The sequence below is a fragment of the Phocoena sinus genome, chromosome 10 (assembly GCF_008692025.1).
Source record: "Phocoena sinus isolate mPhoSin1 chromosome 10, mPhoSin1.pri, whole genome shotgun sequence".
NCBI classification, from domain to species: domain Eukaryota; kingdom Metazoa; phylum Chordata; class Mammalia; order Artiodactyla; family Phocoenidae; genus Phocoena; species Phocoena sinus.
The window spans coordinates 3,919,631-3,937,017 of record NC_045772.1 but is presented as its reverse complement, the minus strand read 5'-3'; the positions used below and the strand labels follow the sequence as shown (position 1 = coordinate 3,937,017).

Here is a 17,387-nt window from a genome sequence, read left to right as displayed (position 1 = left end):
GGAGACAAAGGCTGTCACTCATTTCTTCACTCATCTGTTCGTCTGACAATAATTTAATAACCACCTGCTGCATGGCAACCTGCGCATCTACAGGATGAAGTCAAACCCTGGGCCTGGCGTTCAAGGCCCATTCTGGACTGGTCCCTGCTTACTTCTCAGGCCCTGTGTCACCACCCCTCGTGCTCCCGCCAGCCGGAGCACTGCAGTACCCCTCCCCCACCCTCCCCCACCCCTCCCCCCCTCCCACACCTCGCAGGTGCCAGCTCCTTCTGCCTCTGCTCTTCTCAGCTCCGGTATGTGGACACCACTGCCTCCCGGAAGCTACTGCTACCCCTCCCTCAGGTCCCCGGGCTCTCACTGTTTCTGGGTGCAGCCCCTGCTCCCCTCATGTGGCCCCAGTTGGAGCTGTGGGAGCTCCCGCAGCCAAGGCTATGTCTCACTCCTCCCTGACCCTGCACCCAGCATAACGCCTGGCACACAGAAGGGCCGCGAGAGTGAACGAGCCCAGCTCTGGGCCCTGGGGCAGAGGGCATCTTCAACTCTTTGCCTGGAAAGGCAAGTCGTGCCTAGCCTGCAGAGCCCAACAGGCCCTGGCGCCCTGGGTGCAGCCCCCCGGGCTGGAGAGCCAGACCCAGAGGCGTTCCACTTGGCTGGCTACCCTATCTCGGGCCATCTTGCCGCCACGGCGGCCGCCCCTCCCAGCCCAGTATCTGGGGCCCTCATCTCCCAGGGGCGGGGCTGGACTCACCCTGAGTTCTTCCCCAGTGCGTCCCGGCTTGAATGTTCTCGATTATCACCCACCACTCTGCGGCCCGCACCACGCATGAAGCTGGCTGCCCAAGAGCCCCCAGCTCAGTTTCTGCCCTTCCGTTCCTGCTTCCTGGGAACACCCCTTCCTCCAGTCTCTCACAGCAATCGGAGCCAAAGGCCGCCTCCTCCGGGAAGCCTTTCCTCGTATATCGGCAAGACCCCTCTAGGAGCAGGGCAGGGACATGGACTGTGGCCCAGGGGCCTCCCCTCACCCTTGGGTCCCAGGCCAGGCCCGGCTCCCACCTTGTGTGCAAACAGGATCCCTGTCTCACCCCTACCGCCCACCAGCTGGGGGCCGCGGGCATCACTTCACTCCCGGCCTCAGTTTTCAAACCTCTGTCATGGGAACAGTAAGGCCCAGCTCTTCGGGCTGCTGGGACGGACAGAAGTGACGGCTTGCGCTCAGCACTCCCCACCCCGCACTTTCAGGGTTCAGTTCACCAACTCCCTCCGCTAGGAGAGGGGCCCAAAGCTCAGAGAGGGCCACAGCGTCCCCGTGTAACGCGGCCGTCACACCTGACCCAGGCCTGCCCGCCCCGCCCCGTGCCCGCCCCGCCCTACCTTCCTGCCCGCCTCATTGTTGTGCAGGTTCATGAGGCGCCTGGCGTTTTTCTTGATCTCGCGGGCGTCCACGAAGCGCCGGGAGAAGTCGATGCCGTAGCGCACGTCGGCGGAGCAGCCGCCCCACTTCCAGCCCTCGGCCTGGTTGTAGTAGCCCTGCTTCTCGCGGTCGCAGCCGCAGTTGCTCAGGTTGCCCTGGCTGCAGGCGGCGGTGACGGCGTGAGCCACGCCGGCGGCGGTGATGGCGTACGTGAAGGCGGCCTCCCGGCTCCCTGCGGGGAGGGGGCGGGTGCGGACGGTGAAGCCCCGCAGGTCCCGGCCCGGTGGGCTCAGGGGACCCAGTGCTGGGCCCTGGTCCTGCTGCCGGCCGGCTGTGTGACTCTGGGCTCAGCCCTTAGCCTCTCTGAGCTTCTCACTCAGCACAGTGAGGCCGATAAAACCCACCTTTCAGGTCTGTGGTGAGGACGGTATACAGTGGGCACTCGATGCATGCCACGGCCCTGCCACCGGCATGTAAGACACTTCTCTTCCTGTCCCGAAAGCCTGGGCTGGAGAGGCCCAACTTCCTCCTGGGAGACAGCAGTGGGGGGCGGGCCTGGGAGGGGATGTTTGGGGTCTGGGCCTCTGTCAGCCTCCAGCGCTGCTCTTCATGAACCAGCCACTTGTGCTGATCCCTCTGGGGGGCACCCACCCCACCAGCCAGGAGCCAGACAGAATCGCCCCAGCTCAGAGCGGCGCCAGAGCCCTTCGTTGCCGTCTGTCTCTCTCCCTCTCTCTAACCACCCACTGTGACCCCATCACCAGGCCCTGGCCTCCTGAATCTCCCTTCTCCTCCGACACCCCTGCCTGCTTCAGGGGTCTCTGAACTGCCACACTCGGGTGCCGGTCCTGCTGACCTCCCTCACCCGCCAGCCACCCTCCAGGCAGGTGCAAAGTGCAGCTCCGCACCCCCCGCACACACACACACTTTCCCTCCCTCTCCTCTGCCTGAGCTGAGGAGGGAAGGCCTGCCGTCCAAGCCTGAAGTCCATGTCCAGCTGGACCCCCAGCCCCCTCTCCCCGTCCACCATGCAGAACGACCCAAACCCGGTACTGCTCACATGTTCCTGGACGGTTCCTGGTCTTTTCGGTGTTATTTCCCTCCGCTTCATGCCCAAATTTTAACAACTTTCCGAGGCCAGTTCCAATGCCTCCTCCTCCAGGCAGCCTTCCCAGACCACCAGCCAGAAGGGAGCCCGGGCTGCCTGATCTCCCTCAGCGGCAGGTCTGACGCTCTCGTTGCTCTCGACACTGTCCACCTGGTTAGCCCTACCACTGGGACTTGCCAGCTCCACACGGGTCAAAGCCCCCTCAGATGAGCGGGTCCAGCTCTCATTCTTTATTTTCCACAGCCCCCAGCCTGTGCATCCTGCCATCCTGGCCCCAGTCTCTTGAGCCCCTCTCACCTTACCCACGAGCACAGAGGCTCCCTGCGGGCCACGGCCAGGTCTGTGTGGTCCCCAGCACCTGCCACTATGGGTACAGAGCTCAGTGGTGTCCACTGGACCAAAGCCAAGCTCTGCTGAGCGGGAATCGCACTGCCCTCAACAATAGCGGGATGTGGCCACTGGAAACCTACGACCCCATCCTTGCACAAGCCCTGTGTTTGTGCCCCGTGAGGACCAGCGTGCCCCTCTGTGTGCTTGGTGCTGTCCCTGTTGTTGGGGGCTGGCGTCATCCCCCCAGACTGAGAGAGGGTGGAGGGTCAAGTTAGGCCCATTCCATAAACATCCATTGAGCACCAACTGCATGGCCAGCCCTGTGCTGGGCGCCGACTATGTGCTCTGGGGTCCACCTCCTCACCCACCAACCAGCTGAGGGGGGCTCACCTAGATGGGATCCCTGTTCCCCTGGGGGGCTTACCCTCAGGGAGGTGTCTGTCCCCAGGGTGGAGGGGCCCGCCCTTGGTGGGGTCCCTGTCCCCGGGGTGGGCTTCATCCTCAGTGAGTTCCTCTACCCTGGGGGTCTCACCCTCGGTGGGGTCCCTGTTCCCGGGGTTTCTCCCACTCAGGATGAGGACCAGGCTGAGACCTCTGGTCTCCGGGGCCCAGGGCAGAGGAGGCTTTGGTTGGCCTCTGCTGTCTCGGAGGGGCCACAGCTTCCTGGAAACTTCCATCCTCTGAGAAGAGTTGACGGAAGGTGGTGTCGGGCATCCCTTCCTCCCCAGAAAGATCAGGGGATCTTGCAAAGGGCACAGGGCGGCACTGCCCTCCCAGGGCCTTGCTGGACATCCAGCCCCTCCTCCCGGGTGGGCCCTTCCTGCCCACACTTCCCACCTCCCGCGTGGGGACCGCTCTGCTGCCACCGCTCTGTAAGAAGCCTCTCTCAGCACAGTGAGTGGCTCCTGGAGGATCACCGAGGAGCCCTGGTCCCTGCACCGTCCAGGCCACCAGCCGGGAGCACCAGACCGACACAGGGACAAGGAGAGGATGGTGCGAAGTGGGTTACTGAACTCCTCGCTGTTGGTTTGGTGTCACCCAAGCCCAGCAGGGCCTGCGACAAGCTTGCGCATGGGCGGGGGAGCAGCGGTGAACTCGTGAGGGGATTCCAGGAGAGGAGGGGACCACAGTGCTCTGCGAGGAGGGGCACGGGGAACCATGGAACCTCCAAGAATGCCCTGACCTGCCTCTCTAAGGGAGGGCGGGGGGTGGAGTCAGGGAAGGCTTCCTGCAGGAGGTGACATCTTAAAATAAATCTTACCAAGAAGTATGAGTTAACTCCCCATGAGTGCATGAGAGTGTGTGTACGTGATGTGTGTGACTGAGTACATGGTGTCTGAGTACATGAGCGTGTGAGTATATAGTTGTGTGGTGCGTGGGTGGTAGGTGCGTACTCCTGGTGCACACAGAGCAGGTGCAGAGGTGTGAAACGGCTTTCTGTTGCTTGTGCAAGTCTGAGATCAAGAGCAATAAGAAAAGAGACGGCCGAGGTCCCAGGGAGCCAGCTTGTGCGTGGCCAGAGATGTCCCATGAAGCAGCGGGCACTTTCTGTGCAGGTGCTGGGGCAAGAGGCTGTAGGATGTGGATCTTGGAGCTCACTCTGGCTACGCAAGGGGTGGGGTCCTGGAACTCTTTCGAAAGTGGATCAGCAGAGCTGCGCTTCTCTCCTCCTCGCGCCATCGCTCACCTGCTGTCACAGCACCAGCATCCCTCTAACCCTTAGCACGTGTTCTCATTGCACTGTCCTGACAATTGTGCGAGGCAGATTTCATCCTTACTGCCATTGCACAGGGGAGGATGCTGAGGCACACAGAAGTTATGAGACAAGCTGTTAGGGGCTGAAGCCGGACTCGAACCCAGGCAGAGGAATCAAAGCCCAGCGAGGCAGACGGAGGGACTCAGGGCCTGGGGCCCAGGTCACCGGAGGCCATCCTGCCCCCAGCTTGGCCCCCGTGCAGCTCAGTGACCTTGGGCAGGAGGAGGCAGGAGAAGAGGTGTGCACAGCCCCCTTGCAGAGGAGATGCTGCACTTGGACGATCTGTGGACCCCAGGCGTGCGGTGGCGGCGGGGCGCTAGCGGCAGGGGAACGCCGGCGGGGAGCTCTGGGGAGGTAGAGCTAGCCTCAGAGTGGGCGTGTCACAAGCTAGGCGCCCAGCAAGGGGTTAGAAATCTCCACCAGTTGTGTAATCACACCAAGAGGCCAGGCCAACGGCATTAAAAGTGCCACAACCAAACCCTGCCTAGGCGAGCATGGTGCAGCGTGCCCTCGGAAGCCCTGCCCATGACCCTCTTCTTCCCCAAACGCTCTCCCTCCCCGTCAGCAGCCAGATGGGGGACTCCCACGTCCTCCAACCTAACGCCCCCAAGCAGGCCAGCAGGCGCCCAGGCCGGGCCTGTGTGTTTGGAGGGCATTTCACAGAACCCTCTCCCAGGCTTTCTGCTCCCGCCTGGTTTCTGCCCTGCTCAGCTCAGACCCGGTTACTCATCAGTTACTCACCGGGCTGCCGCTCCCACTAATTCCTTTTTTATTTGCTTTAAATGAGCCAAACCCTCTCATCTCACCATGGAGACAAAGGGGAGGCAAGCAGTGAGAGAGCTGCAGTCTAGGGAGAACCGAGGAGAATGAGGTGGGGTCCTGGATGGAGGGGTTCCCACGTGCCCACACTCTGCACATACATCTTATTTAATGCTCACGACAGCCCCGTGGCCCCATTTCACAGACGTGGATGTAGACTCAGAGGGCTTTGTTACTGGCCCCAGGTCACAGTGTGCCTGACATGGAGGGATGAGACGGCCCCCTCCTCCAATCACCACATGGGCCAGCTTGGAATCCCTGGCGTGTTGCCTGCACATCCTCCAGGGTGAGAAGGAGCCAGTGTGTAGATCTAGAAAGAAGTCTCTTGGGCTTTCCTGGTGGCGCAGTGGTTGAGAGTCCGCCTGCCGATGCAGGGGACACGGGTTCGTGCCCCGGTCCGGGAAGATCCCACATGCCGCGGAGCGGCTGGGCCCGTGCGCCATGGCCACTGAGCCTGCACGTCCGGAGCCTGAGGACGGGAGAGCCCACAACAGTGAGAGGCCGGCGTACCGCAAAAAAAAAAAAAAAAGAAAGAAGCCCCTTGAACCCGTGCGCCTTGGCCAGCAAACATCGATGGCTCCCCAAGCCTCAGAGATGCCCTCAAGCCCAGACGTCCCACCCACCATGCCATCAAGCCCCACCTGGCCAAGCGCAGCAGCCGGCACACGCCACTGCTCTGGAACGGGAGTAGCCTGGCTCCCTGCTGCCCGCGCTGGGGGACGCTGGCCCCCTCCTTGCTGGGAACCTTTCCTGCGCGCCCACGTGCCAGCAGCTCACCCAGGCTCTGGACGCAGCTGGGAGGCCCCCTGCTCCCGGAAGCCCCATTGGGGTGAGGGCCCTCCTCTGGGCTCCTGCCAGGTGCCCGCGGGCTGCAGGGGTGGTGGGTAGGATCCACGTGTGATTCTTCCAGGTACGCCCACCCTGCAGCGTTATTCCCTGGGTCCTCATGTGAGCAGGGCTGGGGCTGGACGCACTACATTCGTCACCTTTTTTTTTTTTTTGCGGTTTGCCGGCCTCTCGCTGCTGTGGCCCCTCCCACCGCGGAGCACAGGCGCGCCGGACGCGCAGGCTCAGCGGCCATGGCTCACGGGCCCAGCCGCTCCGCTGCACGTGGGATCTTCCCGGACCGGGGCACGAACCCACGTCCCCTGCATCGGCAGGCGGACTCTCAACCGCTGCGCCACCAGGGAAGCCCCATCACCTCCTTTTATCTCCACGACCACCCACGGAATAGATCCTCTTGATGAGAGCCATCTCGCAGGTGGGAACACCGAGCCTCAAAGGCGGGAAGTGATTTGCTCCAGGCAGTAGCAGTAATGGCTGTCTGAGCACAGCGGCTGCTCCAGATCTGTCTGGTGATGAGGGTGGGGAGTTGGGTGAAGGCAGCGAGGATGGTCTGTTTGGGGCCAGCAGCTGTCCTGGGGGTACGCTTCAGACTTGGGAGGCCCGGGGGCCCCTCTTGGGATCCAGAGCCACCCCAGCGTGGATCTGTACCCTCAGACACCAGAGCCAGCAACAGGGCTCTGCAGTCTGCGTCTGGCACCTGACAGGTCAAGGTGGGCTCCATTAGCCATGCGGGGCCCCGGCCCGAGGTTTCGGGAAAGCAGAGAGGGAGGTACGGGGAGACTGGGGGAGGAACAGGCAAGAAAGCCTTGGACTTGCATTCTCACACCTGCTGTGCGGCCCCAGGCAAGTCACAAATCCTCTCTGAGCCTGTGTCCCTATTCGCCCTACGGCCCCAGGAGCAGCTCTGAGAGCAAACAGGACAAATGGGCATCGCCCTCAGCATCACCAAATACTGAGCGGGCCAGGGAAGCCCAGGTACAGTGCAGGGCCCCCAGGACAGGCCCAGGCCCCTCTCTGTGCTGTCCACAGCCTCCTCCCAGTCCGCCTGCCCAGCTGCCCCCTCCACGCCTATTCCGGATGAATCTACAACAGCCAAGCCCTCAGAGACCACTGCCCCGTGGGTAAACTGAGGCGCTGGCCGCTCAGGGGCCAGCCAGCTCTGCTCTCCCTTTGCTCTTGGTTATTCAAACTTAACCGCACCCCCACTGCCCCGCTCCGTGCCTGCCAGACCTGACTCCCCGGGAAAGAGGGTCTTCCTGGGTCAGTAGGGCCTAGCCCACCCAGCTGTCCCCTCACCCTGACCCCGATGAGGACGCTGGGGACCAGGCAGATCTTTGTGAGCAGTTACTGGAGGGGACAAATGTGGCTCCTGGGTCATGCGGGGGCCTGGGCAGAACAGAGGTCCCCTCACCCCCCCAGGGCAGAGCTGGGGGCTGTGCCCGCCCTCCCCAGGCCCCAGGCACACACCCCCTCCTCAGTGTCCCCTCAAAGCCACCTGCCACTTCCTAGCATCCCTAGGGGCCTGGCACACTATCTTTAGAAAGCCACAAAAAGCCCTAATTGAGCTCATAATGACCCGATTAACTACAGGCCTGGGGAGGCAGGGTGAGAAAAGCACTTGCATCCCTCTGAGAAGGGGAGCTGGGGACCTGGCACCTAGAGGCTGGGAGGGCCTCAGGGACCATCCAGTGCTAGCTACTCAGTGCAACTCCTCAGACAAGGAGTCTGAGGCCCAGAGAGGGGCAGCATGCTGCCCAAGGTCACACAGTGGCTCAGGAAGTCGGGGAGCCCAGACCTGACATTCCAGAATGACTGAGGTGAGGTCAAAGCCCCAGAGAAGGGGCTCAGAGTCTGAGACCTTGAGTTCAAGTCCAGACCCTAAAATTGGCCAGTTGGGTCACCTTGGACCAATCAAGGGGCCTTTCTATGTCTCGATGTCCCCACTTTGCAAAATAAGGATAACTGCTCTGATATGGCCAAGTCACCACGTCAGGGGACCCACGTGTGGTCCCGGGTGGGCAGGCCTGGCCCCAGCACACAGAGGGTCGCTGACGCGAGCTTCATGCCCACACGTGTGGGACACACCACACATGGGCTCTCCGTGGGTGTACACAGGTTTAGGCATCCACGCATGTGTACCTCTGCATGTGTCCCCATGCCCGTGTCCCTGGGCATATGCCTGGACTTACGTTTGCACAAATGCAGTTCCTATAAGCGTGAGCAAGTGTGTGCTCCTGTGTGTGTTCCTGGGCTCGTGGCCAACGCAGCTCAGATCTGTCAAACCCTGCCTCTCTGCCAACCCGTACCTGCCCCTCTTTGAAAAAACACAGCATTTTCTACAATTCAGTAATAAAAAGACAAACAACCCAGTTTAAAATGGGCAAAGGATCCGAATAGACATTTCTCCAAAGAAGGTATCAAAATGTCCATTAGGGCTTCCCTGGTGGCGCAGTGGTTGAGAGCCCGCCTGCCGATGCAGGGGACGCGGGTTCGTGCCCCGGTCCGGGAGGATCCCACATGCCACGGAGCGGCTGGGCCCGTGAGCCATGGCCGCTGAGCCTGCGCGTCCGGAGCCTGTGCTCCGCGATGGGAGAGGCCACAGCGGTGAGAGGCCTGTGTACCGCAAAAAAAAAAAAAAAAAAAAATGTCCATTAAGCACAAAAAAAGATGCTCAACGTCATTAGCCATCAAGGAAATGCAGATCAAAGCCACGATGAGACAGCACGTCACACCCACTAGGATGGCTAAAATACAAAGAGAGACACTAACAAGGGCTGACGAGGACGTGGAGAAATCAGAACCTTCGCGCACCGCTGGTGGGAATGGAAAATGGTGCAGCCGCTATGGAAACCATTTGGAGGTTCCTCAAAATGTTAAATACAGAGTTACTATGAATACTTAACCCAGAATTCCTCTCCTAGCTATGTACCCAAGAGAAATGAACACGTGTCCACACGACAACTTGTATGTGAATACTCATAGCAGCGTGATTCACGATAGCCAAAAGGAGGAAACAACCCAAATGTCCAGCGGATAAACGGATAAAGAAATTGTGGTCTCTCCACACAATGAAACACTCTTCAGCCATATGAAGGGACGAAGTACTGACCCAGGCCACGACATGGATGAACCCTGAAAACGTGATGCTCAGTGAAAGATGCCGGACACAAAAGCCACATGGTGTACGATTCCATTGATATGAAACGTCCAGAATGGGTAAATCCACAGAGATAGGGAGCCGGTGAGCGTTGCCAAGGGCGAGGGGGATTGGAGGATGATTGCTAAGGGTTTCTTTCTGGAGCGATGAAAATGTTCTAAAATTGACTATGGTGATGGTTTCACAACCTATGACTAAAAGCCAGTGAATAGTACACTTTAAATGCTTGATTGGACTGTATATGAGTTATATCTCAATAAAGCTGTTCTAAAAACATACAGCATCTGATGGTTTTAGGGGATTGCATACAACCTGTCCTACTCGATTCAAACTCTCACAGGGGCCCCACCTCACAGTGAGGGTGCTTGGCTCAAAGGAGGTGGGTGACTGGCCCAAGGTCTCATGGCAGGCTGACCACAGAGCTGGGATCTGACCCAGGACCCCAGAGTCCATGCTCGGACCGCTCCCCCCGTACCCACCAGAACAGGGAAACCATACAGTCTGTCTCCCCCGTCGCTGACCAGGCCTGAGACCCAGGCTTGCATGTGTCACGCCCGGGCACCCTACTCCATCTCTCACCCTTCCCTCCCTCACTCCTCTGCTACCATCCCAGCACCAAGCATGGCCTGCAACCCCAGGGCCCCAGGGAGGAGGCCCTCAGCCCCTACCCATCCCCAAGCCCACGGCCAAGCATACAGCAGGACAAGACTAACACATCACAGCCCAGGGGACCAGCGGGCTTGGGAGGGTTCACAGGGAGTGCAGGCAGAGGGCCTCAGTCAGAACCACGGACGGGACAGCAGGGCGGGTGGCTGTAGGGAGGGACTTGGGTGGAGGATGCCCAGTGCGGGCCCCTCTCAAGAAGGATGCCGAAGGTGAGTCCTAAATGACAAGAGGAATGACCCATGCAAAGGCGCAGGGAACAGTGTTCAGGCAGAGGGAACAGCAATGCTAAGGTCACAGGGAGGGAATGAGCCACGTGTGTATGGTTTGATGCAGAAGAGACAGCCACTCCACGGTGACTTTGGGAGCCCATGGGGACGATATTAGATTTTATTCTATGAACATGGAAAGCCCCTGGAGGGTGCTGCTGTGACCGACATTGGACATGGGACAGGGTGGGCTTCCCGAGGCCTTGGCCCGGCCAGTGGGACAGTGCCAGCTGGTGAGCTCCCCCACTCCTCTGAGACCCTCCACCACCATCCCATTCAGCCCTCAGGCTCCCAGGAGCTTAGAAGGGGTGGGAGAATACCTCCCCCTGCCCACAGTTTACAGGTGGAGAGATGGAGGCCAGGGAGGCCAGGAGACACCCTAGGCCACACCAGCAGCTCCTGGGGTCCCCCAGCGGGGCAGCGCAGTGCCCGCATCCCGGCCTTGGCTCAGTCATGGGGCCTGGGCACGCACCCCCTGCCCGAGCTGCATCCCAGCACACACGGGTGAGGTGGAGAGGCTGTGGGAGGGGGGAGGCAGGGGAGCCCAGAGATGCCTCGAGGCCCACCAGGCCCCAAATCCCCATTTGTGCACTTGAAGGGTCAGAAGCCCAGAGGCCCCGCCCCACCAGGCCCCCCGCCATCCTGACCTAGGATTCTGGCGGTGTGGGGGGCCTGGCCTGGACCACCACCGGGTGCGATCCACGCTCTGCTGAGTGCCTGCTGGAGAGGCTGCCTTGCACCCCGGTGCCTGTTTCTGTACCTGCTAAAGGCAGGTGATAACATCACCCACCTCGCGGGGTCCAGCGCCGCGTGGGTGAGGAAGTGCTCCGGGCGCGGAAGCTGCTCTTACCACCCATCGCAGCGCGGCCTGGACCCTGGGACAGGCGAAGGCCTGCGCCGGCGCTGTGCGTGCACGTGCGTGTGCCTGTGCGTGTGCGTTGCCCTCTCTGTGTCCCTCTTGCCGTAGGTCTCTGTCTGCCCTTCCCTCTCGGTTTCTGCCTCTCTCTCTACGTCCCTCTGTCCCCCTGGCTCTCTCCGGCCCCGTCCCAGCCGCCGCCCCGGCTCGTCCCCGGCTGAGTCAGTGTCTCCACGCTAAGCTCTTCCCTGCCGTTGTCATAAACAGAGCACTGGAAACAGTCGTGCCAGGTCCGAACACGCCGGCACACCCGCGCCCGCGGCCTTTGTTCTGACCCGGCGGGGCCCTCACAGCCGCAGCGGCCCTCCAGGGGGGTCGCGCTCCGGTTGGGCCCAGAGGGCCTGGCCCAGGGCCACGCGGCGAGGGGCAGCCAGGGCCGGGGGGTCTGCGTCCCCAGCTGGGCTGGCCTTCCAGGAGCTTCCGCCCCTGCCCCGTGGCTCTGGGGAGGCTGGCAAGGCCTCTTCTGCGGCCTCACTCCTTAGGGAGGTCAGCCCCGGGCAGCCTGCCTCAGACCACGCCCTCCTTCGTCGGGCCTGCGGCAAAATCAGCCACTGCCTGTGAGGGGGGACACGATGGAACCAGAGCCCCTTCCCCGCCCCCCCGCAGCTGCCCCCTGTCTCCACCAGCCGGTACCCGGACCCCGCCGGGGCACAGGGCTGAACCGTGGGTTCAGATCTCTAGTTCTCACCGGCGTGTGACCTTGGCCAAGACAGGCTTCCGTGGGCCTCAGTCTCCCCATCTATGCTGTGCGGACAGGGGAACCAGGAGCGAGTGATGTTTGTGCAAGGGCCGGCCGCGGCGGCCTCGGGGGAATGGTGCTCCCACAGTGGCGGCAGGAGGGGTCCCAGGTGGAGACGGACTGAGGTCTGGGCCAGGCCTTGCCCTTGGAGGCCGGAGGTGGAGGCCCGTCCACCTGGGATCTGTGTCCTGCTTGGTGGACCAGACCCCGGCATCCTGGACCCCTCGTCCGTGGAGCCCTGGGCAGATGTGCGTGCCAAGGAAGCAGAGGGTTTTCCTGCCCCTATTCTGAGGAGAGATGCCCCCCCAAGTCCTGGTGGCGTCAGGGTCCCAGCCTCAGCCCTGGTGTGGGTGGGTAGACGGGGGCCCGGAGAATGGGAGGCCGTGCCCAGGGTCACATGGTGGGACCGCAGCAGTGCCTTCTCCCCTCCCAGACCCCATCCGCCCCCCCACAGCCTGTCCTGTCTGTCCGGGCCCTGCCAGTGAAGGTGGAAAATTCCCATCCTGGATGAGCTCCAGGCGGACCTAGAGGAGTCACGTGGAGGGCTCAACCACCGCCCAGCCTAAGCCCCCATCTGCTCACCACTGGCGGGTCCAGAGCCTGGTCGTCTCAGGAACCGCTGCTCCCGGCAGCAAGTTGGCCTTCCGGTGCAGGGGCCCAGAGCCAGGGCCACCCGAGCGACCAAGGCTCATCACACCCTGAACCAGGAGTGGGCTTGGGGAGCCCTGCCTCCAGGAAAGTCTTTCTGATTCTGACATTTGAGGCCCCAATTCTCCCTAGTGTCCTGGTTGCCTGGACCCCGAGCCTCGAGCCTGGACAATGTCTGTTCTGCTGCCTCAGGCTGGGCCCCCGGGATGGGGGTGGGGGTAGGGAGTGACCAGGACAGACAGGACGAAGCTGTGTGTCCCTCAGAGCTGGGGCCTGTGGACCGAGAGGGCGTGCCCGCTGTAAGGCCGGGGCCCAGGCAGGCCTCCCAGTCCAGCCCCATCGGCTCACCCAGGACATCCCGGGTGCAAGGCTCCGAGAGCAGGGCTGGGTGGCCTTCGCTCCACTGCCAGCGCCCTGCCCCTGGCCTGACAGGCAGCGGGCACTCAGTGCTTGCAGGCTGAGCAGTTACAGGGGCTGCCAAAGGGAGCCACCCTCACGCCCTGCGCTGCCCCAGAAAGCAGATGGTCAGTGACCCTCTGCCCTCAGCTGAGCTGGAGGACGGCGTCCTGGGAGAAGGCAGTCAGACCTGGGTTCGAATGTCCGCTCTGCCCCTGACCAGGGTGACTCCGGGCAACTCCTGACCCCTCTGAGAGCAGTGCCACCAACAGAAGTCTCACACAAGCCACGCAGGTCATTTTAACTTTTCTAGTTGCCACATAAAGGAAGTGAAGATAATTAGGTGAGCTTAAACTTGGTAACACATTTTATTTAGCCAATATATCCAAATATTACCATTTCTACATCTTAATGTGAAAAGATCATGAAAGAGCTATTTTTCTTGCTTTTTTTCTCTCCAAGTCTTTGAAACCTGTCATGTATCTTACACTCAACGGCACATCGCAGCTCGCACGCACCATATTTCAAGCACTCTCCTGCCCGCGGTGGCCTGTGCCCCCAGAGTGGACAGTGCAGGCTTCGTCCCTCCTGGGGACTCGTGTCGGACCTCCCTGAGCCTGGTGTGCAAGCCCCGGGCAGGGGACCGGGCATGCAGTAGGTGCACGGGGCCTGGGAGCTGCCCTTTCTCCTCCAAGGCCCCGGCCAGTGGCCGACTTGAAGCCCCCAGACCCTCGCCTTTCAGACACTCAGAGGTAGGCCACTCTGCTCCCTCAGAGTGTCCAGAAACGGATGGGCTTTGCTGAGCCCCTACTGCAGGCAGCCAGGAGGCTCAGGGCTTGCTCCCAACGCAAATGTCACCCACAAAACAAATGGGCACTGCGTGAGGCAGGATTAGGGGTGGCCCCTATGCCTGGTCATGTCCGAGCGGCACGTGACGGGCGGGACTCAGTGTTCCATGGCAGCTCGGGGTGGGCGGGGGCCCGAGTGCACGCAGCTGCAGCCCCCACGCCCGTGCCAGTGGGTCCCAAGGGGCTGGGCTCAGGCAGAGATGGGGCGGTGGGCGGCAGAAGGCCCTCTGTGCTCAGACCCACCTGTGCCTTCCTGGCCTTCACAGCGCTCACGCCTCAGCCCACAGCCCTCCAGCCGTGACCCCTCCTGCCGCCTCCGGTCTCCCCACCGTCCCATTTGCTCCAGACGCTCCCACAGTTCCTGGAAAATACCATCCACTTTCTTCTGGCCTCTGGACTTCGGCACATGCTGTTACCTCCACCTGGAGCCCCCTTCCCTGCTCTCGCCTTCAGGCTGGTCTGGGTCACTCTGATCCTCCCTCGGGTCTCAACGGACGCATCACCCCATCAAGGAAGCCCTCGACAGCAGTCCTCATTCCGTTGTGGCGCCTGTTAGAAATGCCCTGCCTGGGGACCCTGAGTTTCTAACGGGTGTCCCTGGAATACGAGGTTCACCCCTGACTCTCATGCTTTCCCCTTCCTCCTCCCGCACCCCATGGAAGAAGACAGTTGAGTTGGGGACACACTCACGTACCCCACCCCAACAAGCTCATTTCCAGGTAACGGGAGAGACGGGTAGGAGGGGCCAGGGTGGCCCAGCCTCGCTCTGTAGGGGAGAAAATAGGCTTGGGTGGGCTCCGGTGGCCAGAGGGTGGAGGCCACCCGGCGTGAGGGGAGACCTCGTTCATGGAGGGAGGATTAGGGTGGGCCTCAACTCCCCAGAGGAAGCACAGCAACGGGCCCCCAGAGGCCCCAGGGCAAAGCCGGCACAGGCTCATCATGAGAAAGATCTTATGTGGAGTAGTGAGCTCCCCATCCCTGGAAGCATCCAAGCAACAGCACCAGGTGCTGGAAAAGGAGTTGGAACTTTGCACAGGCATCGATTTGTGCCTTTAAAGGGTTTGCCTTCAGCTCTCAAGATTTAGGCGTGGCCCAAGGTCACAGGCAGGGCCTGAAGGGGGCCTGTCCCACCCACCCAGGCCATCCCCCCTCTCAGGGCCAATCATTAATTGGCACCGCTCGAGTGGCTGCCTGCCAGCCCATGGCCCGGCTCCCATCCCATGCCCGGGGCACCTGCATGCCTCTTACATGGGCTGACCTCGCTGCTCAGCCTGACTTCCTGCTTGTGAGTCCCAGGAGCTGAGCCCTGGGCGGAGCAAGGGGCCTGCTCAGACCACCATGACAGCACGCAGAGGGACTCCTGCTGCCTGCAGGGCTCAGCCCAGCTCAGCCTGCAGCCAGGGCCCTCCTGGCTGAGAGCTGGGCCTTCCTCGGAGGGCAGCGAGGAGCCGGGGGGGCGGGGCGGGAGGGCTTCAGGCTGGTCAGGAGACAGCCTGGGTGTTAGGAAGCCCACCCCCCGGGGGGCAGAGAGCAGAGGGAACCTCAGGCAGGTGCTGAGCTGGCCCGGGGCTGACAGACAGGAGGAGGAAGCGCCAGGGCGTGGCTTCAGCCCCCCTGCGGATGACGGAAAGCCAGGAGGGGTGAAAAAAGGCGTTGCCGGCCAGCGGGGAAATCAGACGTGAATAAGCAGGCGGAGGGGAAGGGCCTCCCAGTGTGAGAAGCTGCAGGAGGGAAGCGGCCCGGCAGGCTCAGCGATGGCTAAAGCTCTAGTTTCCAGAAGGGATGGAGGGAGGCAGGGGCTACTCAGACTCCAAGCTAGGAAGCTAACTTTATCCTGGGCAATAGGGAGCTACTGAAGGTTTTGGAGGAAGGGAGTGACACGGCATGGACGGGGCGGGGAAGGAGGCAGAGGGAGGAACTGACAGCTGCCAGAGGAGGGCCAGGGAGGCAGGCCCGCAGCGGCCATGGGGCAGAGTGGGGGGATGGACAGAGGGGACAACCCCAGGTTTCTGCTGGACGACTGGGTGGTCAGGCCAGCAGGGGAGGCTGAGGATGGAGATTTCAGCAGCAAGATGCTGAACGTGTTGACCAGAGGCTCCCATGGGTCAGCCGCGCCGAGTGGTCCATAGGGGGCAGCCGTGCCGGTCGTGACGGGGGGCCGGGGGGGGGGGGGGGGCTGATTGGGGCGGGGCTGGGAAGGAGCAACCAGAGGCTAGAGGAAGCCCAGGTGAGCTGGGGCCCAGCCAAGGAAGAGGGTCAGTCGGCCACACCAAGGTCACTAATGGCCGGGACAGGGGTGACTGGAGTGAGAAAATGAGGGACGGGGACAGTGAGTGTGGACATCTCCGCCAAAAACTCTGCCTCTGAAATGCTCATGAAAGTGAGAGGGGGTGTCCTAGGGGGGCTCCCTAGAAGCAGAGCCTGAGATGCTTGATCCCAAGGGGAGCTCGGGGCGTGAAGAATGTCACAGAGTAGCCCCACCTGCACAAGGGGACTTTATATGCTCTGCATCAGCCCATCCTTGGCTGTAGGCACCCCTCTCTGTGGGCAGAGGGCTAGACTCCAAGAAGGAACAGCTGTGAGCTGTAAGCTGAGATCCTTACAGCACCAGGGGCTGCCCTCAGGGAAAGTGATGTGGGTCCCCTATGCGGGGACCGGTCGCTGGCAGGGGGGCCTACGCCAATCCTCTGGGCTTTGGAGGGTGCATAGGAGCCCGGCATTTACTATTGGTACTATTGGTGAACTCCCCGCCTGGGGCCTGACCCTGAGGAGAGGATCAGAGTGGCCAGGTCTCCCTCACCGCCTATGCCTTGAGATCCTAAATGAAGGGCAAGTTCCCACCTGTCCTCAGGCCACAGGACCATGTCCACTGCCCATCCCCCTTTGCACAGGGAGGCAGGGAGGGCTACCAGAAAGGGGATCTGAACCCAGCTCCCCCATGTGGCCACTGGCCACCGCACAAGTCCCCTGGCCTCAGTATCCTCAGCTGTGCCGTGGGGATGGTCACAGCTGCATCGGAGCCCAGGGTCCTGGGGGGCGGGGTGGGTGGGAAGGGGACGGGCAGTGCCAGGCAGGCAGGTGGGCACCTGGCATGAAGCGGGCACTGGCACCCGTGCCCTCCCAACTGCAGGGGACGGGGCAGGCAGTCCCACCCTGTCCGCTGGCACCTGGAGGGAGGAAGCTGCACTTGGGTGGTGCGGCCCTCGGGAGGGGGCGGTGCCACCCTCCGTGCCAGGTGCCACCCACAGGCTGCTCACCGCAAAGGAGCCCCTGGGGGCTTTCCCCTGTGCCTCCCCCAGCCCCACACAGGCGTTCCAAGCCCTGCAGAGCTCAGCTCTGGCCTCCGTCCCGCCAGCTGTGACTCCGCTCCAAAGGCCCAGGCTCCTTGGCCCTCTGGGAACGGAAGGACCTGTTGTAATCACACGTTTGGAGGCTCACCTGTGCCCGCAGGTTGGGGTCTGGAGTAACAGGGCAGCCCTGC

General features: G+C 62.0%; 1 protein-coding gene across 3 annotated transcripts in view; it reads right to left on the bottom strand.

The window, feature by feature from the left end:
- The window catches only part of WNT7B (Wnt family member 7B), a 53,042-nt gene that overhangs the window by 6,746 nt on the left and 28,909 nt on the right, over positions 1–17,387 (bottom strand). For all 3 annotated transcript variants that reach the window (XM_032644128.1, XM_032644126.1, XM_032644127.1), the window contains exon 3: positions 1,372–1,643. In XM_032644128.1, coding sequence (XP_032500019.1) covers positions 1,372–1,643 — 272 coding nt within the window. The remainder of the gene's footprint in view (positions 1–1,371; positions 1,644–17,387) is intronic.